At 41.1% G+C, this 24,119-nt stretch overlaps 1 protein-coding gene across 3 annotated transcripts in view; it reads left to right on the top strand.

Moving 5' to 3' along the window:
* The first annotated feature begins 1,788 nt into the window (after positions 1-1,788).
* EMCN (endomucin) overlaps positions 1,789-24,119 on the top strand; it is a 52,479-nt gene continuing 30,148 nt past the window's right edge. For 2 of the 3 annotated variants that reach the window (XM_068402823.1, XM_068402824.1), the window contains exons 1-4: positions 1,789-1,961; positions 18,826-18,885; positions 21,523-21,624; positions 22,037-22,150. In XM_068402823.1, the coding sequence (XP_068258924.1) occupies positions 1,901-1,961; positions 18,826-18,885; positions 21,523-21,624; positions 22,037-22,150 (337 nt within the window). In that variant the 5' untranslated portion in view covers positions 1,789-1,900. The remainder of the gene's footprint in view (positions 1,962-18,825; positions 18,886-21,522; positions 21,625-22,036; positions 22,151-24,119) is intronic. The other variant, XM_068402825.1, reaches the window with a different exon arrangement.

Here is a 24,119-nt window from a genome sequence, read left to right as displayed (position 1 = left end):
TGGCAATGCAGTAAATAAAAGGTTAGAGTCCCTCTTATCACATCTAACCTGGGATGAATTCACTCTCCGTGTTCAGATTTATCTTTTTGCTTAAAGGCTTTCTGCTGAAGTAGTTACTGCTTTTCTAGCCCATTCTAACTTTAGGTCCTATGTTGGTACAAAACCAGCATAAAAAGAGAGCACTGGCACTAACTCCCTGCCATATGCTCCGATCTACTTGACAAAAGTGTCATTGTGTGGCCCACCTCTACTCTGAATCAAGTTTGTATTACTGTGTGATCCTTTCCAATGATGGTGAAAACACAGTCTTGCTAAGGAGAACTTACACATTTGCATCTCTCATGGATGAAAATATCTAAGTTTGTCCAAATGAAGTGCCAGAAATTCGTTGTCTACCATCAGATTTGTATTGAGCACCAACTTCTGTCACCTGCAATAGGCAGAGGATGTGTCATAGCCTTAAGATGTAGAAGTGTAATTTCTTTAACCAAACAAAAATTATTCCACACATGATGCTGAGCTGCTATTGTTTTCCTCATCCCATGAATAAAACAATACTGTTGTTGGAAGCACTGTGGCTTAGCTTCTGGGAGCTCCTGCATGCAAAGCCATTCCAAAACTTCCCATTATAGCAAGAAACAGGCATAAGGAAAAAAATATCTTAATTACTGAAATAAGTATGGTTGACTATTTAATGAGTCAGGCTGTTTGTGAGGTCAATTTTTCCACCAAATTTTCCTGAGAGCTGACAGAGAGGGAGACGAGCAAACATACTTCACCACATTCTCATTGTGGTTGAAGTTTTATGATTGATTGCTGTCAGCTGCCTTGAATTGTTAAGGCACAGAGCACAAGAGTACTACAAGATCATATTTTGATAGCCTTTAAATCTAGAGCTCTGCTCGGGTTTCTTCCACAGAAGCTGGAGAAATGGCTGTGAGAAGGAAGGATACCCACTTTTCCCAGATCAGTGGGTCCTGAGGACAAGAGAGCTATTCTGCGCTGGCTTATTAGACAGCCCAGGTAAGATGCTCACTCTGAGGACTATATTCCCATCCCATGGCACAGCGAGTACCTATACAGAAGAATAAAAAATCTTTTCCACTACTAATGGAGCAGACACAGTCAAGGCTAGTTGCAACTTTTCAAATTAAAAAAAAAAACAAACAGAAAAACCACAAAACAGCCCAGTTTTCATTTAAAGAAAAAAAACACACTCCCCAGCGCTAACTCTGCAGACCCCAGAGGCTCTCCCTGCTGAAGTACCTTGCTGGAGTCACTTCCTCACCCTGTGCTGGTGGCCCCTCACATTCTCTCGGTTGTAGGATGGCAGCTCTCTCAGGGAGGCACTCTCTCTGCCTTTAACGTGAAGCAGCTGTGATTTTCACCAAAGCCACTTTACACAACACAAAGAAGAGCCAGGTGAGGGCTCCTGTTGCTTGTTTTGCTCCTCTGTTCCTGACTGCATTATCCCCTGCTACCTAGGCTCCCTCACTACTCATAAATGTTCCCTTTAAAAGTATCCCCAGCTACAGTATGGATGTTGGTGATGTATAGCATATTCTAAAGAAAGATCTGCCTCTGTTCAAAAACCTTCCTGACCTCGTGGCCAAAGAAGAACAAAATAAAGTATTAACAAAAACACAGTTCACTGCCAAAGAAAAGGAGTTCCTGTAAGGACTGAAACAATAAATCTCCTCCGTACTGAACTCCCAGAGGGAGTATGTTGTGTTTCCTCCTGTTCTTTATCAAAGTCCCCAAAATAAGCAAGAATGGGCAGTGACTAGGCACAGTCTCTACACACCTTTTTCCATGGAGTAATTAAGGCCTGCCTCAGAGTGAGAGAGCACTCCCTGCCCAGCTGTGTGAGGGAGAGCTGACAGCACCACCACCACCAAGCATGAAGCTCCTGAGGATTGCCTTCTTTTTCTTAGCTGTACTCTGTGTTTGCGCTGTAGGAGGTAAGTTCTTTGGTTTTTTTTGGATAGACTTGTCACATTTGTGGGGCATTTTGCGAGCAAAAGCTTAGCTGTCAGTAGCTGGATGCTTTTTTTCAGTGCAGTGATTGAAAGACTTGTGTGTTGGAGGAGAAGAAGGTACTAACTGGTAGTTGAGTTATATGTGTTCTGAGAAAAACTTTCCTGCCATTGTATTTTTGTGACAGCTCTCTTCCTAGGTGTCATGAAGATCCTCAACCTGAAAGGAGTTAAAAGCAAAGGTATATTTACAAAGGTTTTCTGTTCTGTTTTTCTTCTTTGAAATAAAGCTTCTTTTGTAGAGATGGCTTTAAGGGAGGAATTGAAATGTCTGTCAGATTTTGTAAATACTGCTATTGCAAATCAAATCTATCCTGATGGATTTCCCTGGCACTATGCCAGCAATAAGTTTGGTCAAGGGTATCTCTCAGAAATTATCTTAGTTTTGCCCCCAAAGATATAGGGGCTTACAGCATTTATCAACAGTCAAATAATGAGGGATGCAAGCCTAGGGGCGATATTAATTACTGAGTGCAATATCTTTTAAAACTGATTCTCAAATGCACAGATTTAATCAGACTTTGTGGTGTTCATATGGTCACTGAACGGCTGTTTTCGTCATCCTTTAGCTTGAAAGAATACAAAGCTTTTACGGTGGAATTAAATAGTAAAACCTGAAAGGGTGTGAGAAAAACTGTAACAAGGGCTAGAGTCTATCATCACCTTTGTGAAAGGATACATTTGAAGTCAAATCTGCTTTTTATCTGTACTTTCATTTGCTGGCCCCCTGGTGTGAATGCTTATAACCAAAGCCTCCAAAAATGCCTATAGATTGCCTGTAAGAGATTTTATGAATCAGAAGTTAAAGAATTGATAATACTACATTAACTGATCTAAAAAAAGTTAATCAACTTTTGCTCAGATTATGTGTTAAAATCTAGAAATGTCTCTTGTGGTGTAGCTTATGCTGTTGCTTGGGGTCACTGCTGTTAGAAAAAAAAATCAATAAAGGAGAATAAAAATAGGATTGTGCCACAGAAAGAACTGCTTTTAAAACTATGTTAAGTAAGTACAAGCCCCAAAAGTCTGGGTTGAGGTACTATTTATTCTCTGTCTGCTACTCCTAGTAAAAATAGCCTTCCTGTCATTGTTAAACCTTTAATTTCACAACTTCTGAAAAGCAAAGTGGAGTTGGATCAAAAGGACATATTTAACACAAGAGTCCATAAAGCTTATCAGAAAGCAACATGCAAAGGTGGGAGCAATTCTGTCTATTTTATGCAATCCTTTCTTTAAAAAGGATTTTCCCTGCTCTGTGTGATATGAACAGGGCAGAACTGATGACAGTGAATAAGCAAATTTCATATAGGATACATTTGCTGTGAAAAATTTTGGTTCTGTAGAAGTTTGGTTTTTTTAAATGCTTTATTGCTAGGTAGACACAGTAGTGAAATTCTGTTGGTAAATTCACATTAGAAAATGAAGAATACGTGTGGGGAAATTCAGAAATGTCTCTATCTACCTTGTGAAAGTAAAAGGACATAATCTGGTCAAGCTTCCTTGAGGCTACCCCATGCATCACCTGTTAAGACAGAAGCAGTTTTATTGTCTGTCATATGAGGCTGGGCCAAAGTCTTTGGATTTCCACTGTTTGTGATCGATCACTAAAGCGTCCTGGACATCTGGGCTGTAACGGCAGGATCTTATAATCTGAAGACAGGAATGGATGGTAAGGAGGCTGACATCAGTCTCCCTCATGCTCAGCCTCCTGTTTTTGAACGTTGGAGACAGCAGCAAGACATTTCTCCAGCTGCCTAGAAACACTTCTAGTATTTTAAGATTATGCTCAGTAAAATTTAGAGAAGGTCAAATCACACCCCGTTTTTTTAATACTCCCTCCCCCAGGTTTTTGGGGAAGTTTGTCTTCAAAGCTTACCAAGACAAGTAATGTGTGGGCTTGCAGCCTCTTCACATAATACACATAAGCTGCTTGTCTCTGTATCTTTTGTAAATCATGCAGAAGTGGACAAGAATGTTTCCATTGTGGTCAGTTAAAGAAGGTACTGAGTCTACTGTGGGGCTTCCAAATTTCATGCCTGGTCTTCAGCCTGTATGCTGGCAGCACTTTCTTGATAATTTTTTAATTCTTCTTGGGATCTTGCATCCTCAGAAGTCCCTAATATTTTGGTGGATTCTACCCTCTGTCAGCAAATTACTAGAGGCCCAGTTACGTACAGATGTGGAGGCCGATAGCCTCCTGATAACTTGTCCCTCCGCTTGAGGATTTTCACAATCCTTTGAAAGCTAAATGACATGCTTAAAGCAGGAGTTCCTTCATGCTCATCTCAAGGTGTTCAGTCCTCTTGGCATATTGCCCTTTATTCTTACCTGCTCCAAAATATATCTCAAATAGAAATGCTTTCTGGGTTGGTTCATAGCATTTCCAGCTTTAAACAACAGACAGCACTGGAATGGGTCAAATAATATATTGACAAAGGATAATAATCAAATATAAATGCTCTTGAGTCTGTGTTAAAACGTAATTACTTTTAAAATGTGTAAAGGTGAAGTTTGTTCTTCTAAAATATGAGCGGAGAGGAATTGGCATGTGCTTATAATGTAAGTGCTTAGAGGTACATCTTCCTGTGCCTTGGCCTTGTAATACAGCATGGCTATGGCTACGTGGCATAGCAGATGTCCTCCACAAAGTGCTTGTAGCACACCACAGCTTCCTTCTCACTCAGACACCCAGTTGTCTTTCTTACAGAAATGACAGCAGAAAAGAGTGGGGTTGTGCTCCTCAGCACCAGTCTGGATGAGTTTAGGTTATACACTCAAATGTATGAGCTGGAATGCACTGTCTCACATTGTAGACATACAGTGGGTGGGTTTATTAACGTCTGATTAGTGACCCCTGTTGACAGCTAGCAGTACCTTTATCCAAGAGTGCTCTTGTCAAAACTGATAGCACTACAAAAAAGCAAGGGTGCTTTTCATTTTGGACAGGTAGGAGCAACTCTTGGCATTGAGAGCCTGGTCCAAAGGCCACTGAAGCAATTTGGAGCTGTTCCATTACACTGTGGATCAACCTTAAATTACATGTTTCCCAACCCCCTTCCCCATTAAGGGGATGCTGTGGAGCCTGGGACATCATCCCAACCCTACAACACAGCACATTAATCCTGGCTATGGATAGCCTTTTCCTTTTCCATCTTCTGTGCTCTTAGCTCACAAGCCTTCAAGTCTTGTAAGAAATTAATTTTTAAATTTAAATACAAACTAAACCATTTTGAGCAGTTAAAGCTTTTGAGCATGGTCTCGCCTCATTCTGAGTTATTATTCGTGGCTGTGCTCTGGGTGAGATCAGCAAGGCACAGACAGTCACCGTCGGATCATTGTCTCATCTCTGAAAATTTGAGAAATGTGAATAGGCTTTAGATAACCAGCAGCTTTTTCACACCTTTAGCTTGCTTGAACCCAAACTTTGAACGTCTTGAGAGTTTGCCTGTTGTGAAAAAAAAAACCATGTGATTTGGGTGTTTTCACCGTTCCTAGCAGTTTGCAAAACTAGCTTTCTCAAAAATCAAATTGTAGTGCTGGAGCTTACTGTAGCCTTTAATGGAGTTTTTGTTTCTGTACAGATTTTTTTCTTTCTTTCCCCCTGCATCCCCCCCCCTCCCCAGGTGCCACATTCCTTTCATTCATTAGAGCTTTCTCATATTAGGCCAGTTTTGCCTAATGGGTTTTAAAGGTGTATTTATTACTGGACAGAAGAAAACTGCTTGTTCTAGCCCAAACCCGAATGCAAGTTTACTGCATTTACTGGGGATAGAAGCAGATGGCTTGATACCTGCTTGATAAGGAGATTATGATTTGCAGCCAAAATAAATAGAAACTGAATTTGAAGGGCAAGTTGCCCACAGCATTCGGCTCTAAACCTAAGAATCCATATAACATGCCCAACAAATGGTTGTCTGTTCTGAAAATTTACTAGAATGTTTTCTCTTTTATTTAGCTGTTTCTTTAATCTGGATTAAAGCCTGGAGTTCTTATTAATCTTTACTCCTTTATAAATTACGAAAAAAGGTCTGCTGAGGCTTATGTTTTAGTTTGGTTTTGTGGGTTTTTTCTAAATAGGAAAGGACCTTGAATTTGGTCTCCAATTGTTTGTACATCTGAGTCCTGTGTGAAAAACCTGCAAAAACACAAATTAAAAATAATCTTTAAGAAACTCTTAATCTTGGGAACGGAGTATTTTTAACTGGTACCATTCAGTAGCCAGGCTGACTTCACAGTCTAAAGATGAGTAAGGCCCCAGAGTAAAATCACATGGGAAAGACATCCTTATTACTTGTGTTACTCATGAAGGTGCGGGGGTAGGGTGGTGTTTGTATTTTTTGCTGAGACAACTCAAGGAAAGCTCTGTAATGGTTTTACTTTGCAATTCTGTAAACAGAGAGACAATGTTGGATTTGTGTGTGTAGCAGCTGTTATTTCCAAATACAAGTAAAGAATTAAAGACCTGGCTCCCCTAGAAGATAAACATTTACTTTTGGTTTCAGCTAGCACTTTAAAAATAAGTGTCCCAGATTTAAACAGAAGAGTCAAAACCCTGAGTTGCACCATGTCCTGCCATGCAAGCCACCATTATTGTCACAGCACCTGAGCTATCAAGTAGAGGTACCTTGGCATTCATCTCGTGAAAGTTGATCCTTGGATGCCCTGCTGTTAAGCAGCCCGCTGTATCAGGCAGACCTACCTGCAATAGGAAAAGTGATTTGACACAATGTAATATGATGCTATCTCTACGCTGTGCCTTCTGAACCTACCTCCCCATGTGAGAAAGCTGTGCTCTGATGATCACTTGCTGATATAATGGCTCTAAAGTAACAAAATTCAGCAGGTGTGATCTGCTGGGGTATTGTCCCCTTGCAGGAGAGGTAGAAAGAGGATAGGAAGCCCTCTGTTCCCACCTACACATGTACTAGAGGCTGGTCTGGAGGAGTCCAGACTAATTCCAAATAATTTTTTTTCTTAGTAACCAGGCTAGACAACATTCCCTTTCAGGCTAGACTAACTAGCTAATGCTCCAAAAGTTACATTTCAAACAAGTAACAGGGCAAGAATTTTCTGACTGCTTTTATGTGGAAAGAGGATGCTTGCTTGACTTTGGTACAGGTGAAAATCCTAGCCTATTTATCAATAGAGTATTTTTACAACAACTTTTAATCTCTTTTTTCCAATGGCACTAACAGGCTCCTGGATGTTAGCTGCATGTTGTATATAGCAATGCATCTCAGGCTGCTGAAACCACATAGCAAGTGGCACATAGTTTTGCATCATATTTATCGGCTGTAACCTTTTTGCCTTGTCTTATCACTCTAATGAAATTACACGTTTTCCTCAGGATAGGAGCACTACACCAGCCTTGCTGTCTGAAGATTTCTACAAGATACGTAATCATTCTAAAAAGCGCGTTCAATTTGTCTTAATGTCATGATTTCTCAGTGTGGTACTTGGTTTGAGGAGTGTCAGTGTAATCAAAACTGTAGGGTTAAATCAATTAAATTCCTGATTATATTAATGAGATGTTTATCCTTCCTGCAGATTTCTTCTTTCATAATCTTTAGCAGGAGATTAAGATCGTATTTGGGCTTGACAGGTTTGGCTATTGAGGCAAGGACTGATCAGAATAGCAAAAGCTTTGGATTTTAGTTAGTTGGGGGAAAACAGTGCCAGGAGATTTACTTACTTTCCTGGCCAAGGATTCGCATTATTTTCCTCTGTAAAATACCTTACTTGTTTGTTAAGGCATGCTTTCATTGCATGATAACTATTTTAAGTGATCAGAGCCCCATATATTCCTTCATTTTTCACTAGTTTTCCCACTTCTTCACATGGCCAACATTGAGTCTAGGCTTTTATTTGAAATACAGGGTTGATAACCTAAACATTAATGTGTGTGGTGCTATCTATCCCAATGTGAGGACAGTCTGAAATCATCTTTCTTTGACAGATGAATTACCCCTCCTCATCTCAGCATGGGTTATATATCACAGCAATATAGATGATGTAAATATCAGTGTTTCCGAACTCATTGAAAGGCTGTGGAAGCAAAAATATCACCAAATACTGTTAGGTGAAATGGCAAAAAAACCTGAGGATTGCTCTGGGAAGAAATGAGAAATTCAAATGTTTTCACCCCCAAATTCCCCTTGTCACATCCGGTAAAGAGGGGCGCCTTTGGACATGATACATGGCTAATGTTTCCACTGCCATTTGAAGTCCCCAAAAGGCAAAATTTGGGCTTTTTTTTTTTTTTTCCCCAGGAATTACACTGTCTGAAACTCCTACCAAGTTGTCCAAACCTCATTTCCCCTTGACTACTACAGATGGTCATGAAGGCCGTAGTCTGTGGCATGTCAAAGAAAATGTTTGGGGCCAGCATGCAATTCAGTTGTAGTTACTCATTTCTGCACAGGACTGTTAAAATCTCTTTCTGAAAACTACTGAATTCTTTGAATTATGGAACTTTCTGAACATCCTATGGAATTTAACTCTACTTTGCCACAAAACACATAGATCTTGGAAATTATAGCCAGTACCAAAAGCTGGCTGCCCACAAAGGCTATTACAGTAGAAGAGCTTTAGGTTCTCTTTAGGAAAGTTTTTTCTTACAAGAGTAGTATATTAATATATTTGCTGTGGTTCAGAAGGCAGCAAATATATTTACCAAACTGTTGGGCTTCACTTGCAACAACTCTCTAGAGTAGTTTCCAATGTGTAACAAGAGGAAGAACTTGTTAAATATCTATGCCAAATAACTCGATCCCTGAGATGTGCCAATGACAGCAAGGGAAGGTCACAGCACAGGTATTACAGGCAAAAAATCTCCCGGTGCAGGACTGCTTTTTGGTTCTCTGCACATTTTATCCTGTCTAGTTCAAATGGCTTCAGAGGAATCCATTATTTCCCTTTGCAAGCCAGTCCCTGTGCTAATGGCGTCACGCAGCTAGTGCATCTCAATGCTGTTGAATTCAAGTGAACCGGTGCACAATTTATCTTATCGGCTTAGTGACACTTTCTTGTAATGCACTATCTGTTTCCTCCCTAATTGCATTAACCTTGCATTTCCAAGAATTAGCAGAAAATACTGTTTTCAGGTGCAAAAAATGGAAAATGAGGATTGGTCATGTATGGAAGAAATGGCCAAGGGAGAAGAAGAGCAGAAGGGTTCGAGTAGGAATGGAACAACTTGTTCACAATAGTTGTAAATGTAATGGGGAATAAAATTATGCTAAGTGCCAATAAAAGTGCAAGTGATATCTATAGCAGTTCACCAACGTGAGATGATCAGTTCCCAGCTCACCAAGACTTCCCAGTGCACTGACTGGGACCCAGAGCTTTGACAAGCCTCAGCATCCTGAGTATGGTCCACTTTCTACTCTTCTAGGAACCTGGTTATCAATGTGGGTGCTGGTGTGGCTATTGCAGCAGTTCCTACTGCTCTGTGATAGTGTAGGTCCTTAGTGCTGACCCTCTGCTTCAAGTGGTCTCATAGTAACAACTTCAGTTTTTTAATTCCTACTTGGGAACATAAAGCACATGAGAAAAGCATTTCAGTTTTGCATCTGCCCTTAGCAGTTGTATCAGATTGGTAGAAATTCAAAATAACATGCGTATTCAATCAGCTTTGCAAGATACTCACAAACAAGGAGGTCTTCATCAGCTATATGTGCCAGTTACAGAAATCAGATATTTTCAAAGTATGTCCTTCATCCTTGCATATAACGTAACTCCAATGTGACTGTACTCCACTTTGGGCTTGCAAGCTCGTTTCGGGCTTTCCCTTTGGGATATTCTGTACCATTTAACCTTTGTTCTAGGCAAGAGCAAAGAGGGAAAAGATGGAAGAGGGACTCAATTGAGCATGGAATTACATTAATTATAGAAGCAATTTACAGTGTTTCCACAGAAGTTTTCTGATGGGAGCAGGTTTTTGATGCTCCAGAGGCTTTCAAAGCTTTGTCAGGAACAGAGTGGCATGGACGGGTGTGGCTGAAATGGGTGTCTAGGCTGATCCGGGATGTGCTAAAAATAAATACATCATAGCAGACACTGCAGTGACCCTTTCCTGAATTATACAATTAGTCATGTTGCTGGAGATGCATTTGGATCACAAACACAGAGCAGAAGAACTATGATTTTACTAACTGCTGCAGCATGTTGCAGAGAGCTACCGATTGACCCGGGCTCAGCTTCCCCTCTGGCTGTTTCATATCTGCCCTACCCAAACACACTCTTTCCTGGGAAACAAAAATAGGCTTGCAAATAGCATGGTAAGGAAAAGTATTGTAAGCATTACCCAGAGAAGGATGTAGTTTTCTCTTCACTTTCTGGGTGGGGGTGACTTACACCAACGCTCCTGTTCTTTCCTGTTGCAGAGGAAGGGGCTCTCCTTTCTTTTTCTTGATCTACTCAGCAATGCACAATATGTAAAAAGCTCTTTCTATATAAAACTGCACCCATTAAAGATATTTTCAAATTGATTTAGCATGACTAACACAAGGGAGGTGGCGGTTTGTTTTTCATACTGTAAAATAACCCTTAGTAACTCCTACCTTTTATCTTACACGTGGACAGACAAATATATCACCATCAAAGGGTGACAATCTGGTGGTTTAAATAGCTTTAAAGGGTTTAATTAAAACCTATTAAATAGGTTTAGCAGGTTTAAATAAAGAGAAGCACAGAGCTTGGAGCCTTTGTCCAAGGCAGGATGGAGTGCTGATGAGCATGCTGAGCACATTTATTATTTTATGGAGTGCAAACAATGTGCTCATCCCCCTGTAGTACACAGTAATAAAGATATCCACCAAGCTTCACGCAGGAACAGAAGATGCACTGAGAAAGCTTGTGATTAAAAGCCCTTGGTCGGGAGTTTGCATTTCTTCTGAGACAATAAAAGAAACCATGAAACTGTCTGGTTAAGCGCCCAGATTTCTATGTCCACACGTGCAGAGAGGCAAAGCATGCTGTGCTTGCAGATACTCAACAAAACATGGGGGGCACATGTCCAACCTTTCTCATTACTATTTTAATTGAGGGGGAGCCCTCAACGACCTACAGCCATGTTAGCTGAGGCCAGCCCTCAGCACTTGCTTTTTCAATATTTCTCTGTGTGGTGGCTCCCTATGCAGGAGCTGTTTGCTGGGTGCTCTGAGCAGGCTTTGTGGAAACAGTGCTGTTTGCTTGGGGAATTAGTAATTCCCAGCAGCTCTCTGCTAGTGCTTGGTGTTGGGTCATGCTGGCCACACACCTGGGCAAGCAGGAGGAGCACTGGGGCAGTGCTGGCACCAAAGCTGAGTTTCCTGCCTTCTCCCCATTCCCTGCTGGAGAAATTGCAGCAGGTCCCTCCCTTTCCTTCCTCTCCTCAGCTCTTGCTGCCGGGTGCCTCCAGCCCACCCGGTTTGCATTTCCTCTGCAGAGCCCAAGTCCCACATTGCCCCGGTTGCCGCTGTCTGTTCCCAGGCCATGCAGAAGCAGCCTTGTCACTGTCTCCCTTTCCAGCTCTGGGGCTTTGCATTTATACTCTCCCTTTGCTAACATCTTCCTCTCTCTCTCTTGTTTCCAGGTGCTTTTGCTTTCTGCAGGGAGGATGCTATGCCCTTCTGGCCCAGGAGCTTCTCCTTTCTGCCTTGGTGTCTTCTCCCATGCTCCTGCCCATGTTTCTTCCCACTCTTTTATAGCAGGTCGTCTCTGTCCTGTGACACAAGCCTGCAAACCAGGACCAGGAACTACAGTGGAGAAGTAGGAAGTTGAAATTAAATGTAAGATCTCAACATGTAGGATTTATATATTATGTTTTCAGTTTGCTGCTGAAGAGAGGCATGACTGAAAGGAGGGTAACAGGTTGGCAAATGGGAGGTGGTTTCCCAACTCCCTAGGCAGTGGCAGTCACAGGCTTCCATCTGGTTGGCATCAGGCAGCAAACAACGTGGTCTCTCTCCTTTCCTTATGTTTTTTAGCATCGCCTGTAGTATCTGACTATATCTCACAGGGGTTCACCTTAAACGTGACCGGTGTAACTTTGTTCAAGGTCCACATAGTCCTTCCAGTTGCTTTTGTAAGATATTCACAACAGAGAAAATCCTGAGGAGGAAAATGGCTTATATTGCAGAAGGCTGTGTTAAGAGCGTTTGCAGAAGTGCAAAAGCATTGTGAGACCAGGATGGAAAAACACTTTGCAGTTCTGACTCATGATGATAGCGCGGTGGCGGTGGTCCAGCATGGGACTGTTATTAGGGACACAGCTTTCCTTTCACCAAGTGCTGTCACAGCGTGAATAGTTGTGTGCAGATACTATTACAAACATATCTGAATGTATGGGTGATGCCATGCCTTGTGTATTGCTTTAGCATACTGAAGGAATATGAAGAAGGTTGTGTATTTTCCTTTGAGTTTGCTTCAAATTCATTAACTTTGCAAATGGCTTTGTTTAATTTAACATCCTTTACTACACACTGTTATCAGCTCCAGCCATTCACTGGATTACATCAGAACCTTGATTTCCACTTAAAATCTAGCTGATAGGACTATAGAGGAAAGGTTTAAAGTTTAAGTCCTTAAGGATTAAAGGTACTAGAAAGAGTATTACTTTTATCAAATTAATTATTTTAGAACACAATATCTGCAGGTTTTTAATATTTTATTATGGTTGGTTCTTTTTTTAATTATTGAAGGTTGAATTCATAGATTTTTTTATTTGTGATCTTAGAGGTTTTGAATAGAAAGAAAGGAATTGATGGTTTCGAACAATACTGTTAAAATTGCACTTAAGCCTCTTCTAACAGTACATCCCAAACCGAAGTTTATGTGATCTGGAAGCATGTATGCTTCCTCTAAGATTTTTTGCAGTGCTTGCTGGTTTTCTAAATGATTTGCATAGTATGGGTTAGTATTTTTTAGCCAACCAGCAACTAAGCTATGACCACAATTCAACACTGCTGTTTGATTTTGGGGAAGGTTCACGTCATGATTTCAGTCTTAACAAAATAGTCCAGATGAAATTGAAAGTACAGAGATGGCTGCTCTTAAGATTTATCAAAACACTGTAGATAAACCCCTCTGCTCTTAGAAACATGTCTGTCTTGAACCTGCAGATTTCCCGGCAATGCCTTTCTCTTGGTGTTAGGTAGCTCTTGTTTGTGCAACTAGAATGTGAGGGGAAAAAAGCTGTATCTAGTGGAACTAAAATAAGCTGCAGAAATGCAGAAGGAGGACTGAAATAACAAGTTATCTAAAATTAATCCCTTTCCTTGCTCTGTCCTACGTTAACAGCTTTCTGCAGTATTTTCAGAGGGTTGATTCTGCAGTGAACACATGCTCCAGACAAAGCAAAATACTGAGAAAGCTGAGATCGGTTGCAAATGCAAATGTTGTAGCTTGTATCCATATTATTATTACTCTGGAAGATCCAAATGATAAAAACTGCAGATCCAGTCGAGATCTTGACCTGCAAGTCTCTGTTTCTTGCACAACTCTATTAATGCTAGAGTGCGGTGCCATAGTGTATTGCAGTTCATAGTCCTCTAGAAGAGAAGAACATACTGTTATTCCTCTTTTGTCTATTGGAAAATGGGACACAGGGACTCTCTACATTGCAAAATACATAGAAATACACAAGTTGATCCGAAAGAGGCAGATTAAGTTACAGAAGCTCGATCTAAATGAATTAAACTGTATTGTTCTACATAGACATATCAGGGAGGATGGAGTAATCTCTACTCCGCAGCCGTAGCCATTTATTTTATTTGTGATGATATACCCAGGAGAGCTGTAAACCGGCAAGCTCACACACTATTTATGGTAGCACAGTACTGCAGCATGGATGCCACAGACATGCAGAAAGTTGGGTAGATCCTTGGAGAACTGGTCAGCACCATATTGTTACAAACCAGCCATAAGCATCAGTGGCAGCTACTTTAAAGCTACTTTCTTGACAGAATATTATCCTGAAGCTGTGCAGGAAACTGAGCACAGGTTTCCCAAACACTGCTTATTGGACTCTGCCTTCTCCCACTCAGCTGGAAGTGCAACCTGGGCCTCTGCAAAACATTACTGAGGATGAATGCCCAAAAAGAACCTAAATGCTAAACCTCACCAGGTACAAGGCCCATGTAGAAGGCCTATTTCTGCATCAGGAATTAAACCTTAGGTTTGATCCCTAATTTAATGTATTCAGCTGCACTTGAGTTCTGTTTGGAGGGCTTAAGTAGGGTTTGAGCAGTGTCCAAAACTTGTTTTTCTTTTGGCACCTGAGAGCAGTGTTTGTGCAGTGACTGGTTGATGGGAGATTAACTACTCATCTAGGAAAACCATATTTTTTTTTGGAGGATGTGGGATCCTTTACACAAAAATGCATTACGAAAGAAGAAATAAATTTATCTCAAGATTTAGGGTAGAAGGTCATGAACCAGGAGAGAAAGATGCGTAAGGAGTAAAAACAGAAATAAGAGAAGTGCGAGAACTACACTGGGCCTGGGGAAAGATCAGATGAGAGAATGAAGAGATGAAGCAGCAATTAATGAAAATTAAAGAGAAAACATAATAAACAACAGAGCTCCAAGGCAAGGGTAAAGAGGTTGTGTATGTTGTCAGGCAGCAGCTATTTATTGGGAACTCTGAGGATATCAGTACCAGCTTTTCTCACAAGGACACCTATAACTTTCTCCAGAAAGGACAAAATGTCAGATGAAGTGTACAGTCTTCCCACAGATACTGCTGGAGCAGCTGTTACAGGAGGCTCTATCATGGTCATAGGGGCTGGCAGAATTATCGTTTGCTTCCTGGACAAAGATCACTATTTATTTCTGATGGTGTGGAAAGAGAGAAAGCAGGAAAGCAACTTTGACTTCTCCATGACTTGTGTATAATTGCAAAGGCCCAGGGTCACACAAACAAATATAATATACAATAAAAAAACATAATGTGACAATGCTACCTGTAAATTCTGCTTTATAGCCTTGAAGCAGGGAATTAACATGTACAGGTTTCCTCAGGACACCTCTTTGCTAATTGCTCCCTGCTACAGCCTTTTGGGTATTGGTCTGGTTTTTGAAGGGGAATATGTTACATCCTGTCATGGTCGTCAGGAAAATGGTTAAAACACTAGTTTCTGGCTGTTATGCCATCAGCTTGACACAGGCACCGAAAAACCTGCAAAGTTTCTAGTCCAAATTTCCCTTGTCTGTTACCTCTAGCTTCATCCTCAGCAGATGTAATTCCTTCGTCTTTGTTGCAGCTCCTCACTTACTTGAGTGCTATCATGCCTTCTATTAATCTTTCCCTCTCTGGGCTCAACAAATGCAATGTTTGCAGTCCTTCCTAAGAGGTCATTTTTTTCTAGACCCCTGATGATTTTTATGGTTCTCCATTAAGCCCCGCTCCAGGCATCCACAACGTTCTCAACACCCTTCCAAAGCTGGACCAAGTACTTCAGCTGTGGCTTCACCAGTGCTTATCTTAAATGGAGGGATTTTAATACGAACATATGCTCCTGTCTGCCTAGTGCAAGGTCAAGTGAGAAAGTGTCAAACAGGCCATTTCACTCACTTTTTCTGTAGTGATAGTGACTTTTCCATAAAAAATAATTTCTTTTCAAAATTAGATATTGATGCCAAAACAGCATTTACATTCAGTGGTTCATGTAATGAATATAATCAATATATATTTTGAACAATCTATTAATCTTTAAAAAAGCTTTTGTTTTGACTTTTTGGCATTCACTTTTGTATGAGCTGTTTCATGTGGTGTTTTAAACTTAGTGGTTTGTGCCCTGTAGCATCCTGTAGCGTATGAACAGACCTACTGATATAATATCACACAGTCATTTCTGCTTTTTTTCTGTCTTGATTATAGCAATGACAGGCACCTAATTAATACGAGGTCAAAACCCACTTATCTTAGTCTTCCCAGTGTAAAGGTAAAAATAATGAGTGAGAGAGAGGGAAAGAATTATGAGAGCTCTAAGCTCAGACCTTGGAGACTGAAGCCTACATCAAAAGCTGCAGTTTGAGGACAACTGTGGGTGTTGGCCAGCCCCGGCTGAATGCAGGGACTCCTGAATTTCAAAAAAGAAAGTAAGTTCAGTGTTTCAGTTTATTCGTTTTGAAATCATGTTGATAGACCAGATATAAATGATTTCGCCGTTGCTTTAATTTTAGAACAAACGTACCATTTAAATCCAAACCAGAAAGGACAATAAAGGGAAATTCTGTGAACCTGAAAGAAAAAAAAAACAAAATGACGGTTTCTCTTTTTTTCATTTTGGCCTTGTGGACATGGCTCAAATGTTTTCCGAGCTCTTCTTAATTCCTTCTTATTTTTCCCTGCCACCCTTATTGTCTCTGGGCCTTCCTGCCCTTTCCCTCTCATCTTCTTCCTGTCCTCTTATCTTTCTCACAGTTCTGAGTTCTTCTGACCTTGTTACCTGCTTTTAGACATGTTTTTTTCTTTTTGGATCTTACCACCACCACCATCATCCCTTGATTCAGTTCAGTGCCACATCTGAGTACCTTTTAGCTCTGCACATGTTCTTCAGACACAAGGCTGCTGCATCACAGGTCACCTATGCTCTTTTGGCTGAGTTTATTGCAAGGGAGCACAGCAAATGGGAGAGGTCTGTGTGTGGGAGCAGGTGCCAAGTAGATTTTTGACTACTCTCACATAAGAGTACATTGAGGTGCTCTCGTATCAAAGGGATCACTAATTTTAGGCATTTTTGCATGTTGCTTTCTACTTGTTTTTAAAGTATACTTAATTATTCACCATTTTAAGAAAACAACTCATAAAACTCCACTTTATTCTACTCTGCTAATTAAATTTACCTTAGTTTATCTCTAGCCTCTGATAAAATCAGTAATTTGTGAATCATAACAAAACCATGATTTAAATTCTCAGTTTTTTTAGTTTTGAGGAAATCTCGGCCTACCAGCATGGTTATTAAATGGAACGCCTTTAAAGGATGAATAATCTAGGTATTGTAATGGACTCTCCACAAAGTCATGCTGAGTTAAGGGAAGAGTTAGGGAGTGAGCTAATGGGCCAGCTAGTGCATTTGGCTGGTGTCACAGACATGGTAGTTACTGGAAGATGTTATAAGAAACCATATGAAATGGAGGTACTGTTGAAAAAACATTCTGTTTTAGTGCCGTGACCTTGTGGCATGGAGATTTGCAGGAGCTTTGTCAGCAGCTTGTAATGAGAATGAAGAGGTGGAAAAATGTTCATTGTTTAGGGAAGCAAGATTGCTTTTTAGTCTATTTGGATAAAATTTGTTTTCAAAGTACTTCAAGTGTGGGTTATGAAACATTATTCTCATAGAATTCTCATAGAAGAGATGATGCCCAAGAAAGTGGGGCTCACTGGGAAGGGGCAACAACCCAGCTGAGGTCCATTAGAAATGCACAGGTGCCAAGAGAGCCTATAACACCTTGCACTGCTTGAAGAGGAGTTGTAAGGGCTCATCTGACTAGGCCTTAATATGTGCCCTCAGAGCTCCTGCAGTTGCATTATGTAGTATTTTTTTCCAGGTTAGATCTGTGACCCTGGCAGGCCTCGGGTGGCACTCGTAAAATGTTAATCGGAGCGCAGCACACTGAGCAAAGGGAACAAAGCTGACTGTTCTGCCCCATAGCCAAAAAAAAGAGAGAATGCCAGCAGATATTACCATGAATGGAGTCACACAAGAATAGTGACGTGCTGTCCTGACTCAGTTTTGCGATGTCTATATTACAGCATGCTCATACAGCACGACAGGATGTCACACTCCAAACCTGAAAGCACTGGGGGATTAGTCTGTGCCATTTTGCTCTCCCATTCAGTCACAGAGCTGATCTCTTCCTCCCCAAATGTACCCATCCTTGTCTCACAATGGTGTAAAATGGTTGTGAAATGCCACTGTTTCTGACTCAATGTAGTTTTATCACTCCCTTAACTTCTTTTAGTAGAAAAATACGGACACCCTAGAAATAAGACTGAAAATCTTATTTGAAGCCAAAACTCTAGTTGAGTTATGCTGTTATGCTGTTACTACTTTTCAGCACAGCCAGAGGATATAGCAATTATTTTGCTTTTGGTTTGGTGGGGGTTTTTTTCAGCCAGTTTGTTTGTTTTGTAATATTGGAGACTTTCACCTACTAACTTGACCCAGGATTTTTAAGACTGGCATCATTTACTGCAGTAAACTCACAACAGCTGGAGCACTGGCTTGAGGGCAGTGGGCAAAGTCAGTCATTACTCAACTTGGTGCTTCCCAAGATGAGGTGCTTCACCTCACATATAGAGATCAGGGTGATGCTGAAAACCCCTCCTAAAGTGCTTACACTAGTCAGGGAGCTAGTACAATTTTGTTCCTCCAAGGCAGGAGAACGCGTGCTTACTCCTGCAGCCAGTTATTTTAGTTAATCCTCCACCTGAAGACACAGAGCAACTGTGGTTGTATTCAAGGAGAGGAGGAGCTAGCAAAAAAAACCCTTTAATTGCTCCAGGTTTTTTTCCAAACTAGTCTTAGAGACACTAATACCTGAAGAAAAACAACCCGCACTCCAAGGAGGGAGGCCGTAGCAGATGCTCTCCGTTACAGCAGTGCGGGCAAAGTTAAGATGTTTAGGATACACCTTGAAAAGGTAGCTGGCAGAGTTGTATGGTTCAGTTGCTTCTGCTAATAGGCTTCTGAACTTGATTTTCCAGGAGGGTCCTTGCTGTTCTCTGACTTATATGCCTATGTAGTGCTAAATAGATCTTGAAGGTAGCTGAAGTAATGTGATTCTTTCTGTGTTTATTTCAGAAGATGGCATTCCAACCAGTACCGTCAGTGCAACCTTTTCTGCATCAACATCAAAATCTGGTAAGAGTTCAAATTCACTGTTATCTGGTATTCTGAAGCTCCCATTGCCTTTTTAGCTTTCAGCTCTTCCAACTTCTGGGAGAAATTAGTTGAATTATTTCATACAAGGTGATTGTAGAGCCATGTATTTCCCTGGGCCTCTTATAAAAGTCTGTTGAGAAGAAAGGATTGAGGGATCTCAGTAAGGAGAGGATTAATTAGAGCAGGCTGCATTTTTTGTTTCAGGTGAAAAAAGCTGAAATTCTCTGAGTTCCTATGCTCTCAAGGAGTGGTCCAAGTGTGATCAGGTATTTAAAAATTAGCTAAGACTTCTAGTTCAAGAGGTTGTCAGATTGAGAATAATTTGGGAAATAGCATCAGTTAAGGGATCAAGCAGCAGGGGGCAGCTGATTTGATGGATGTAGAGCAATGGAAGAGGACATAGACTTTACTGTTAAAGAATTACACAATATATGCCAATGTTCGGCCTCAGTAGGAAAGAGTACATGTGCATAAAGCTGTCATTTGCAAAAATGCTATTGGTAACTTCTTGAAACTATTGATGTCAAGATTCACTTTTGGGGGTAAGGGGATGGCACCAGTGCCCTCTGTTTCAAAAGCTGCATTCTCTCTCTCTTTTGCTTATGATTGTTTTTACTAGATCAAACTTAAAGTCCTAAAACTATGAAGATTTGACACAGAAAATATCTGCTTCATATGGTAAAGGTCTGGGATTATGGTTTACATCTTCAGCTGACACACTCAGTTCTCTATTGCGTAGCTTTGTAGTTATGAAAAATCAGTATTGACTATATTTCATTCATGTGAGCTAAATATCACTCCTCTATTAGTTTGAATATTGAAGACTGCTGCATTTAATAAGTGATGAGAGAAGAAAACTTGGACACAGGATTATGTTTCTTGATAACTAAAGATACTAATGAGTCTGGTTTGGAGCTGAAAGCACTGAAATAATAATGATGTATACACTTGAAGTGCTAGTAATGGAGGTGAATAAAATGCAACCAGGTGAAGTATGCATGTTATGTTTATTACAGCAGAAGAATTAGTCCCTTTCAAATTGTGTTGAAGTTCTTTTTTGTTTCAAAAACCCTGATATTCATGTCTGTTTCAAAGACATTTAATAAAGACCCAAGACCTCACAGTGAATGAGCTCTTCAAATCTTTCACTGAAATTTCTCTTGCAGCTTTTTATCACAGAAAGGAAAGGAGTATTGTTATTTATGCCTATGAGAAAAGCATCAGAAGTCCACTACGAGATTAAAGCACTTTGTGGGTGTGAAGCAAGCTCCCAAGGAGGTCCATTCTTTGAGGCACTGCTATTCTAGGTGAACAGCCAGCAAACTGAGAGTGGAGGAAGAGAGTAAAAGTTATATTTTAAAAGTTCTGGTGTGAACATTGCATTTAGAAGTACTTAAGTCATATGAGGGAAAATGACATGTCATGTCACAATTTGTTCCTATTCTGTCATGTTTCCTATCCATGAAAAGTGCTAGAAGAGGTAGTAGGACACATGTTGGGTTGTTGTCAGGGATTAAAATGAGCCTCTGTAGCTGACAGTAGCACTTTCTGTTTGTATTAGATTACAGAATTGAAAGTTGAAAACTGGACTCTTAAAATGATTAGTTATGGTTTTTTTAGTTGAGATCCCTCAGCAGCAATTTGGCCAGTCTGTTCCCTTGAGCATGTGCCAGGGGCACATAGGACCTGCAATATGCCATCCATGCACAGCAAGACATGCGATTTAAACCTTACTATTGCCTTAGTGTTGTTTGGGCAACTCTGCTCCCCTCTTTCCATACCAGCAGCAGCTGGAAGTGATGCCTGTTGCCCGACAGAGCCCTTTCACCTCCCCTCAGCCTCCAAATCTCACGCCTCTGCAGAAGAGAACTAGCAGGAGTCACCTTACAAAGGGCACCAAGTTCACTCTGGGGAATATCACTTATTCATCTCGTCTAAGATGTCCCAAGCTTTGCTGCACACCTCAGAGGAAGGCCTGCCAGGTGCTCTTTTTTCCCCAGAAATCTGGATGCAGAGGAAGAGGGACTCGGAAAGCTACCCAGAGAAGACAACTCAATCGGGGCTCAAGGTGGACAGCAGAGAAGAGGAAAAAATTGCACAAAGACTGTTAGGGTCTCTTCCCCTTCAGTTCTTTAGCTGTAATATATAAGATTTGTTCCTGTGTGTCACTCATACTTCTTTCTGGGGAGTTTACATCCCTCCTCCTATTAAACAGGTATGCAGCAAAGTGCTAGTCAGCAGTCCAGTCCAGCAGCCCAGTGAACCCATCCATCCACACCAGGCTCCTTTCCCCTCACCTCTTCCCTTGGCAGTCATACCAAGCACCTCTGTGTACCTCCCAAAGAGTGTATGCCTCTTCCGTAGGGGATGGCTGGAAGGTACAGCTGCTAACTTTCAGTGGGAAACTTGTGGATTTTCCACAGGCCAAACCTTCCCTCTGATACCAACCATATGCACTTTGAATCCTCTTTAAAAATGTGTGGGGGAGAAAGTTCTGTGAGGGCCAGACTTTAAACAGAAATTCACTGCCTTTGGGAGAGAAGGCAGCTAAAGGTAGGTGATGTTATATATACATAACAAAATAAATTAATAAAGGTGTGAATGCCTTTCTTGCAGTAGTGGAAACTGTGAACCCATCAACTTCACAAGCAACAACATTGCAAGCATCAGTGCTGACAACAACTGCAATCAGAGCTACAAATGAATCCATCACAAGCAGTAAGTGAAAGTTTATCTCAGCTAATTGTTGATGCTGTTCCAGTGGTCATTCAGGAAATTAAGCAGCGGTGCCTTTTGGCTTGGGAATTTGTTTTACGGATAGTGAACTCTGGTGAAATCTTGCAGGTGTGCGCAGGAGCTTCCTCCTGGTCAGGCTCAAGGCAGCTCCAAGCCAGGCCTTGTAACTGCATTATCACAGGTTTGGTATCAGTGGGATGACCCACCTATGGGACAGGGAGTGGCTTTCTCTGCAAAGAAGGGACCTCTGTCCCTGTTGATCTTCAAATTAAATGAAATATTCTTTTGATAATTTAAAGCTAGGCTGTAAGCAGGGTAATGGGTGTGTTTTGTGTGTATGCATATGTGTGTATACAAAATTGAGGAAATAATTTGAATGTCTTTCCTTTATTAGACTCCACACCTTCTTCACCTAGTACTACACAACAAATAACACAAGGTACAACAACACAGCCACCAGTAAAAATGACCACTACAGCAGCAGATAAAAGTGGCAGCACAACAAACAGTAAGTGATGATTTCATTGAGAGATTTCTGATTTATTGTATACATCTGAAATGTACGCTACGTTTCTGTAAAACAATGTGGAGCAACAAAAGGAGGTCAAAAACAGTAGTTTGGGTTATGGATTTGGAAGTCTGGGGAAGCAGAGCTGTTCATCCTACCATATTACATATCTTCAATGAATCTTGCCTGAGAATCTTACACAAAGAATATTACAACTTTAATTTGTAATGGAGGTGATCTGAAGCCATTACACAAGATTTGAATCTCCCTGCAGTTGGGAGAGATGTATTTGGAAGGGTTTTAATTTTTTTTTCTTCTGTGTTTTTTTTAGTAAGTATTTCATAAAAAATAAATGATTCTATGTGATAAGAGTGGTGTCAGAACAGTCTCCTTTGTTTTTTATTTTTATATATGTTACAATGCTACAGTTAATTATGCTCTATATTATTATGAGTCACAGTACTGAAAGCAGAGAGGTGGTACTAATTACCCTGCATCAATCTTAGGAAATACTTTTGTTCCCTATACGTCTTCAGGATAACATATGTGTTGGCCCAGTGCATCAGATTGGATTCCAGAAAAAGAAAATTAAAAAAAAAAAATCCCACGTATCCAGCAAGTAGTTGGATTAAATTAAACAAGTATAATGACATCCAAAAGGAGCTTGGTAAACTTAAGAGGAAATTCCATCTCCCTTTTTTGTCTATGAACTACACTGTAAATATTTGCTCAAGTCTTTTGCTGAACCGGAGCTTTGAAATACTCCAATTTTTATATTTAATTGACTCAAAAAATTAAAAAGAAATACTCCAGATATTTAACTCAGCTGTCAACGGTACACCAATGTTCTCAGAGATGACATTTAGAGCATACTGAACTGTGACAAAGGATTAGAACTTGACTTCTCTTCCCTTGATTTTCTTGCGTAAGAAGGGACTCCTGTCACAGAATCACAGAATCAACCAGGTTGGAAGAGACCTCAGGGATCATCGAGTCCAATCGCTGCCCCTACACCACCCTGTCAACTAGACCATGGCACTAAGTGCCATGTCCAGTGTTTTCTTAAACACATCCAGAGATGGTGACTCCACCACCTCCCTGGGCAGCCCATTACAATATCTAATAACCCTTTCTGTAAAGAAATTCTTCCTGATGTCCAACCTGAACCTCCCCTGGCGAAGCCTGAGGCTGTGTCCTCTTGTCCTATCGCTAGTTGCCCGGGAGAAGAGGCCAACTCCCACTTCACTACAACCTCCCTTCAGGTAGTTGTAGACTGCAATAAGGTCACCTCGGAGCCTCCTCTTCTCCAGGCTAAACAACCCCAGCTCCCTCAGCCATTCCTCGTAGGTCAGACCCTCGGGCTGCGTGCTTTCTCTGTGCAAATTCTCCTTTAAAGCTACCCCTCGTGGACCCGAGCCTGCTAAGCTGCCTGGAGAGCAATTACCCTTTCATTTAGTTATTGCATCTTCTAGTGATGCGGCTTTCCTGCTGTGCTTGGTGTAAGGGGTACTCTGATTGTCAGCCTGAAGTCTTTTGTGTTTTGGCTTGGCTTTTAAATGCCAGCATCGGTGAGTCACAGGATACAGTCTGGCAGATGCACAAACTGCTGAAGTGATACCGAAGGCCACAAGAATCTTTTTAAGCTTGCATTTATGACCATGTGGGCCTACCAAAAGCCCGCAGCATGATGCATTGCATCATGGACACTATTCCTAGTCTTTTCAGTTTGGCGGATGTTCCTGGCTTGCGGGTACCGCAGCAGCACAGCCACCTGGAATTAAACCTTGGTGACAGGTAGAGCTCCCAGCAGGGAAAGGAAAGCTAACGAGAAAAGGCATACCTGCCAGTGCAGCTTAGCTTTGGCCACTGCTCTGCACTGGTGCCCTGAAAAACTGGTGCTGGATGTACGATGGTGCTGGAGGTACGATGGGCCTGGGCGTGAAGTCTTCACCAACGCAACTCCTTTCTA

Source organism: Nyctibius grandis, chromosome 6 (assembly GCF_013368605.1).
Source record: "Nyctibius grandis isolate bNycGra1 chromosome 6, bNycGra1.pri, whole genome shotgun sequence".
Taxonomy (NCBI): Eukaryota; Metazoa; Chordata; class Aves; order Nyctibiiformes; family Nyctibiidae; genus Nyctibius; species Nyctibius grandis.
Note: the sequence above shows the minus strand (reverse complement) of the source record. Positions and strands in the feature narration are given on the sequence as shown.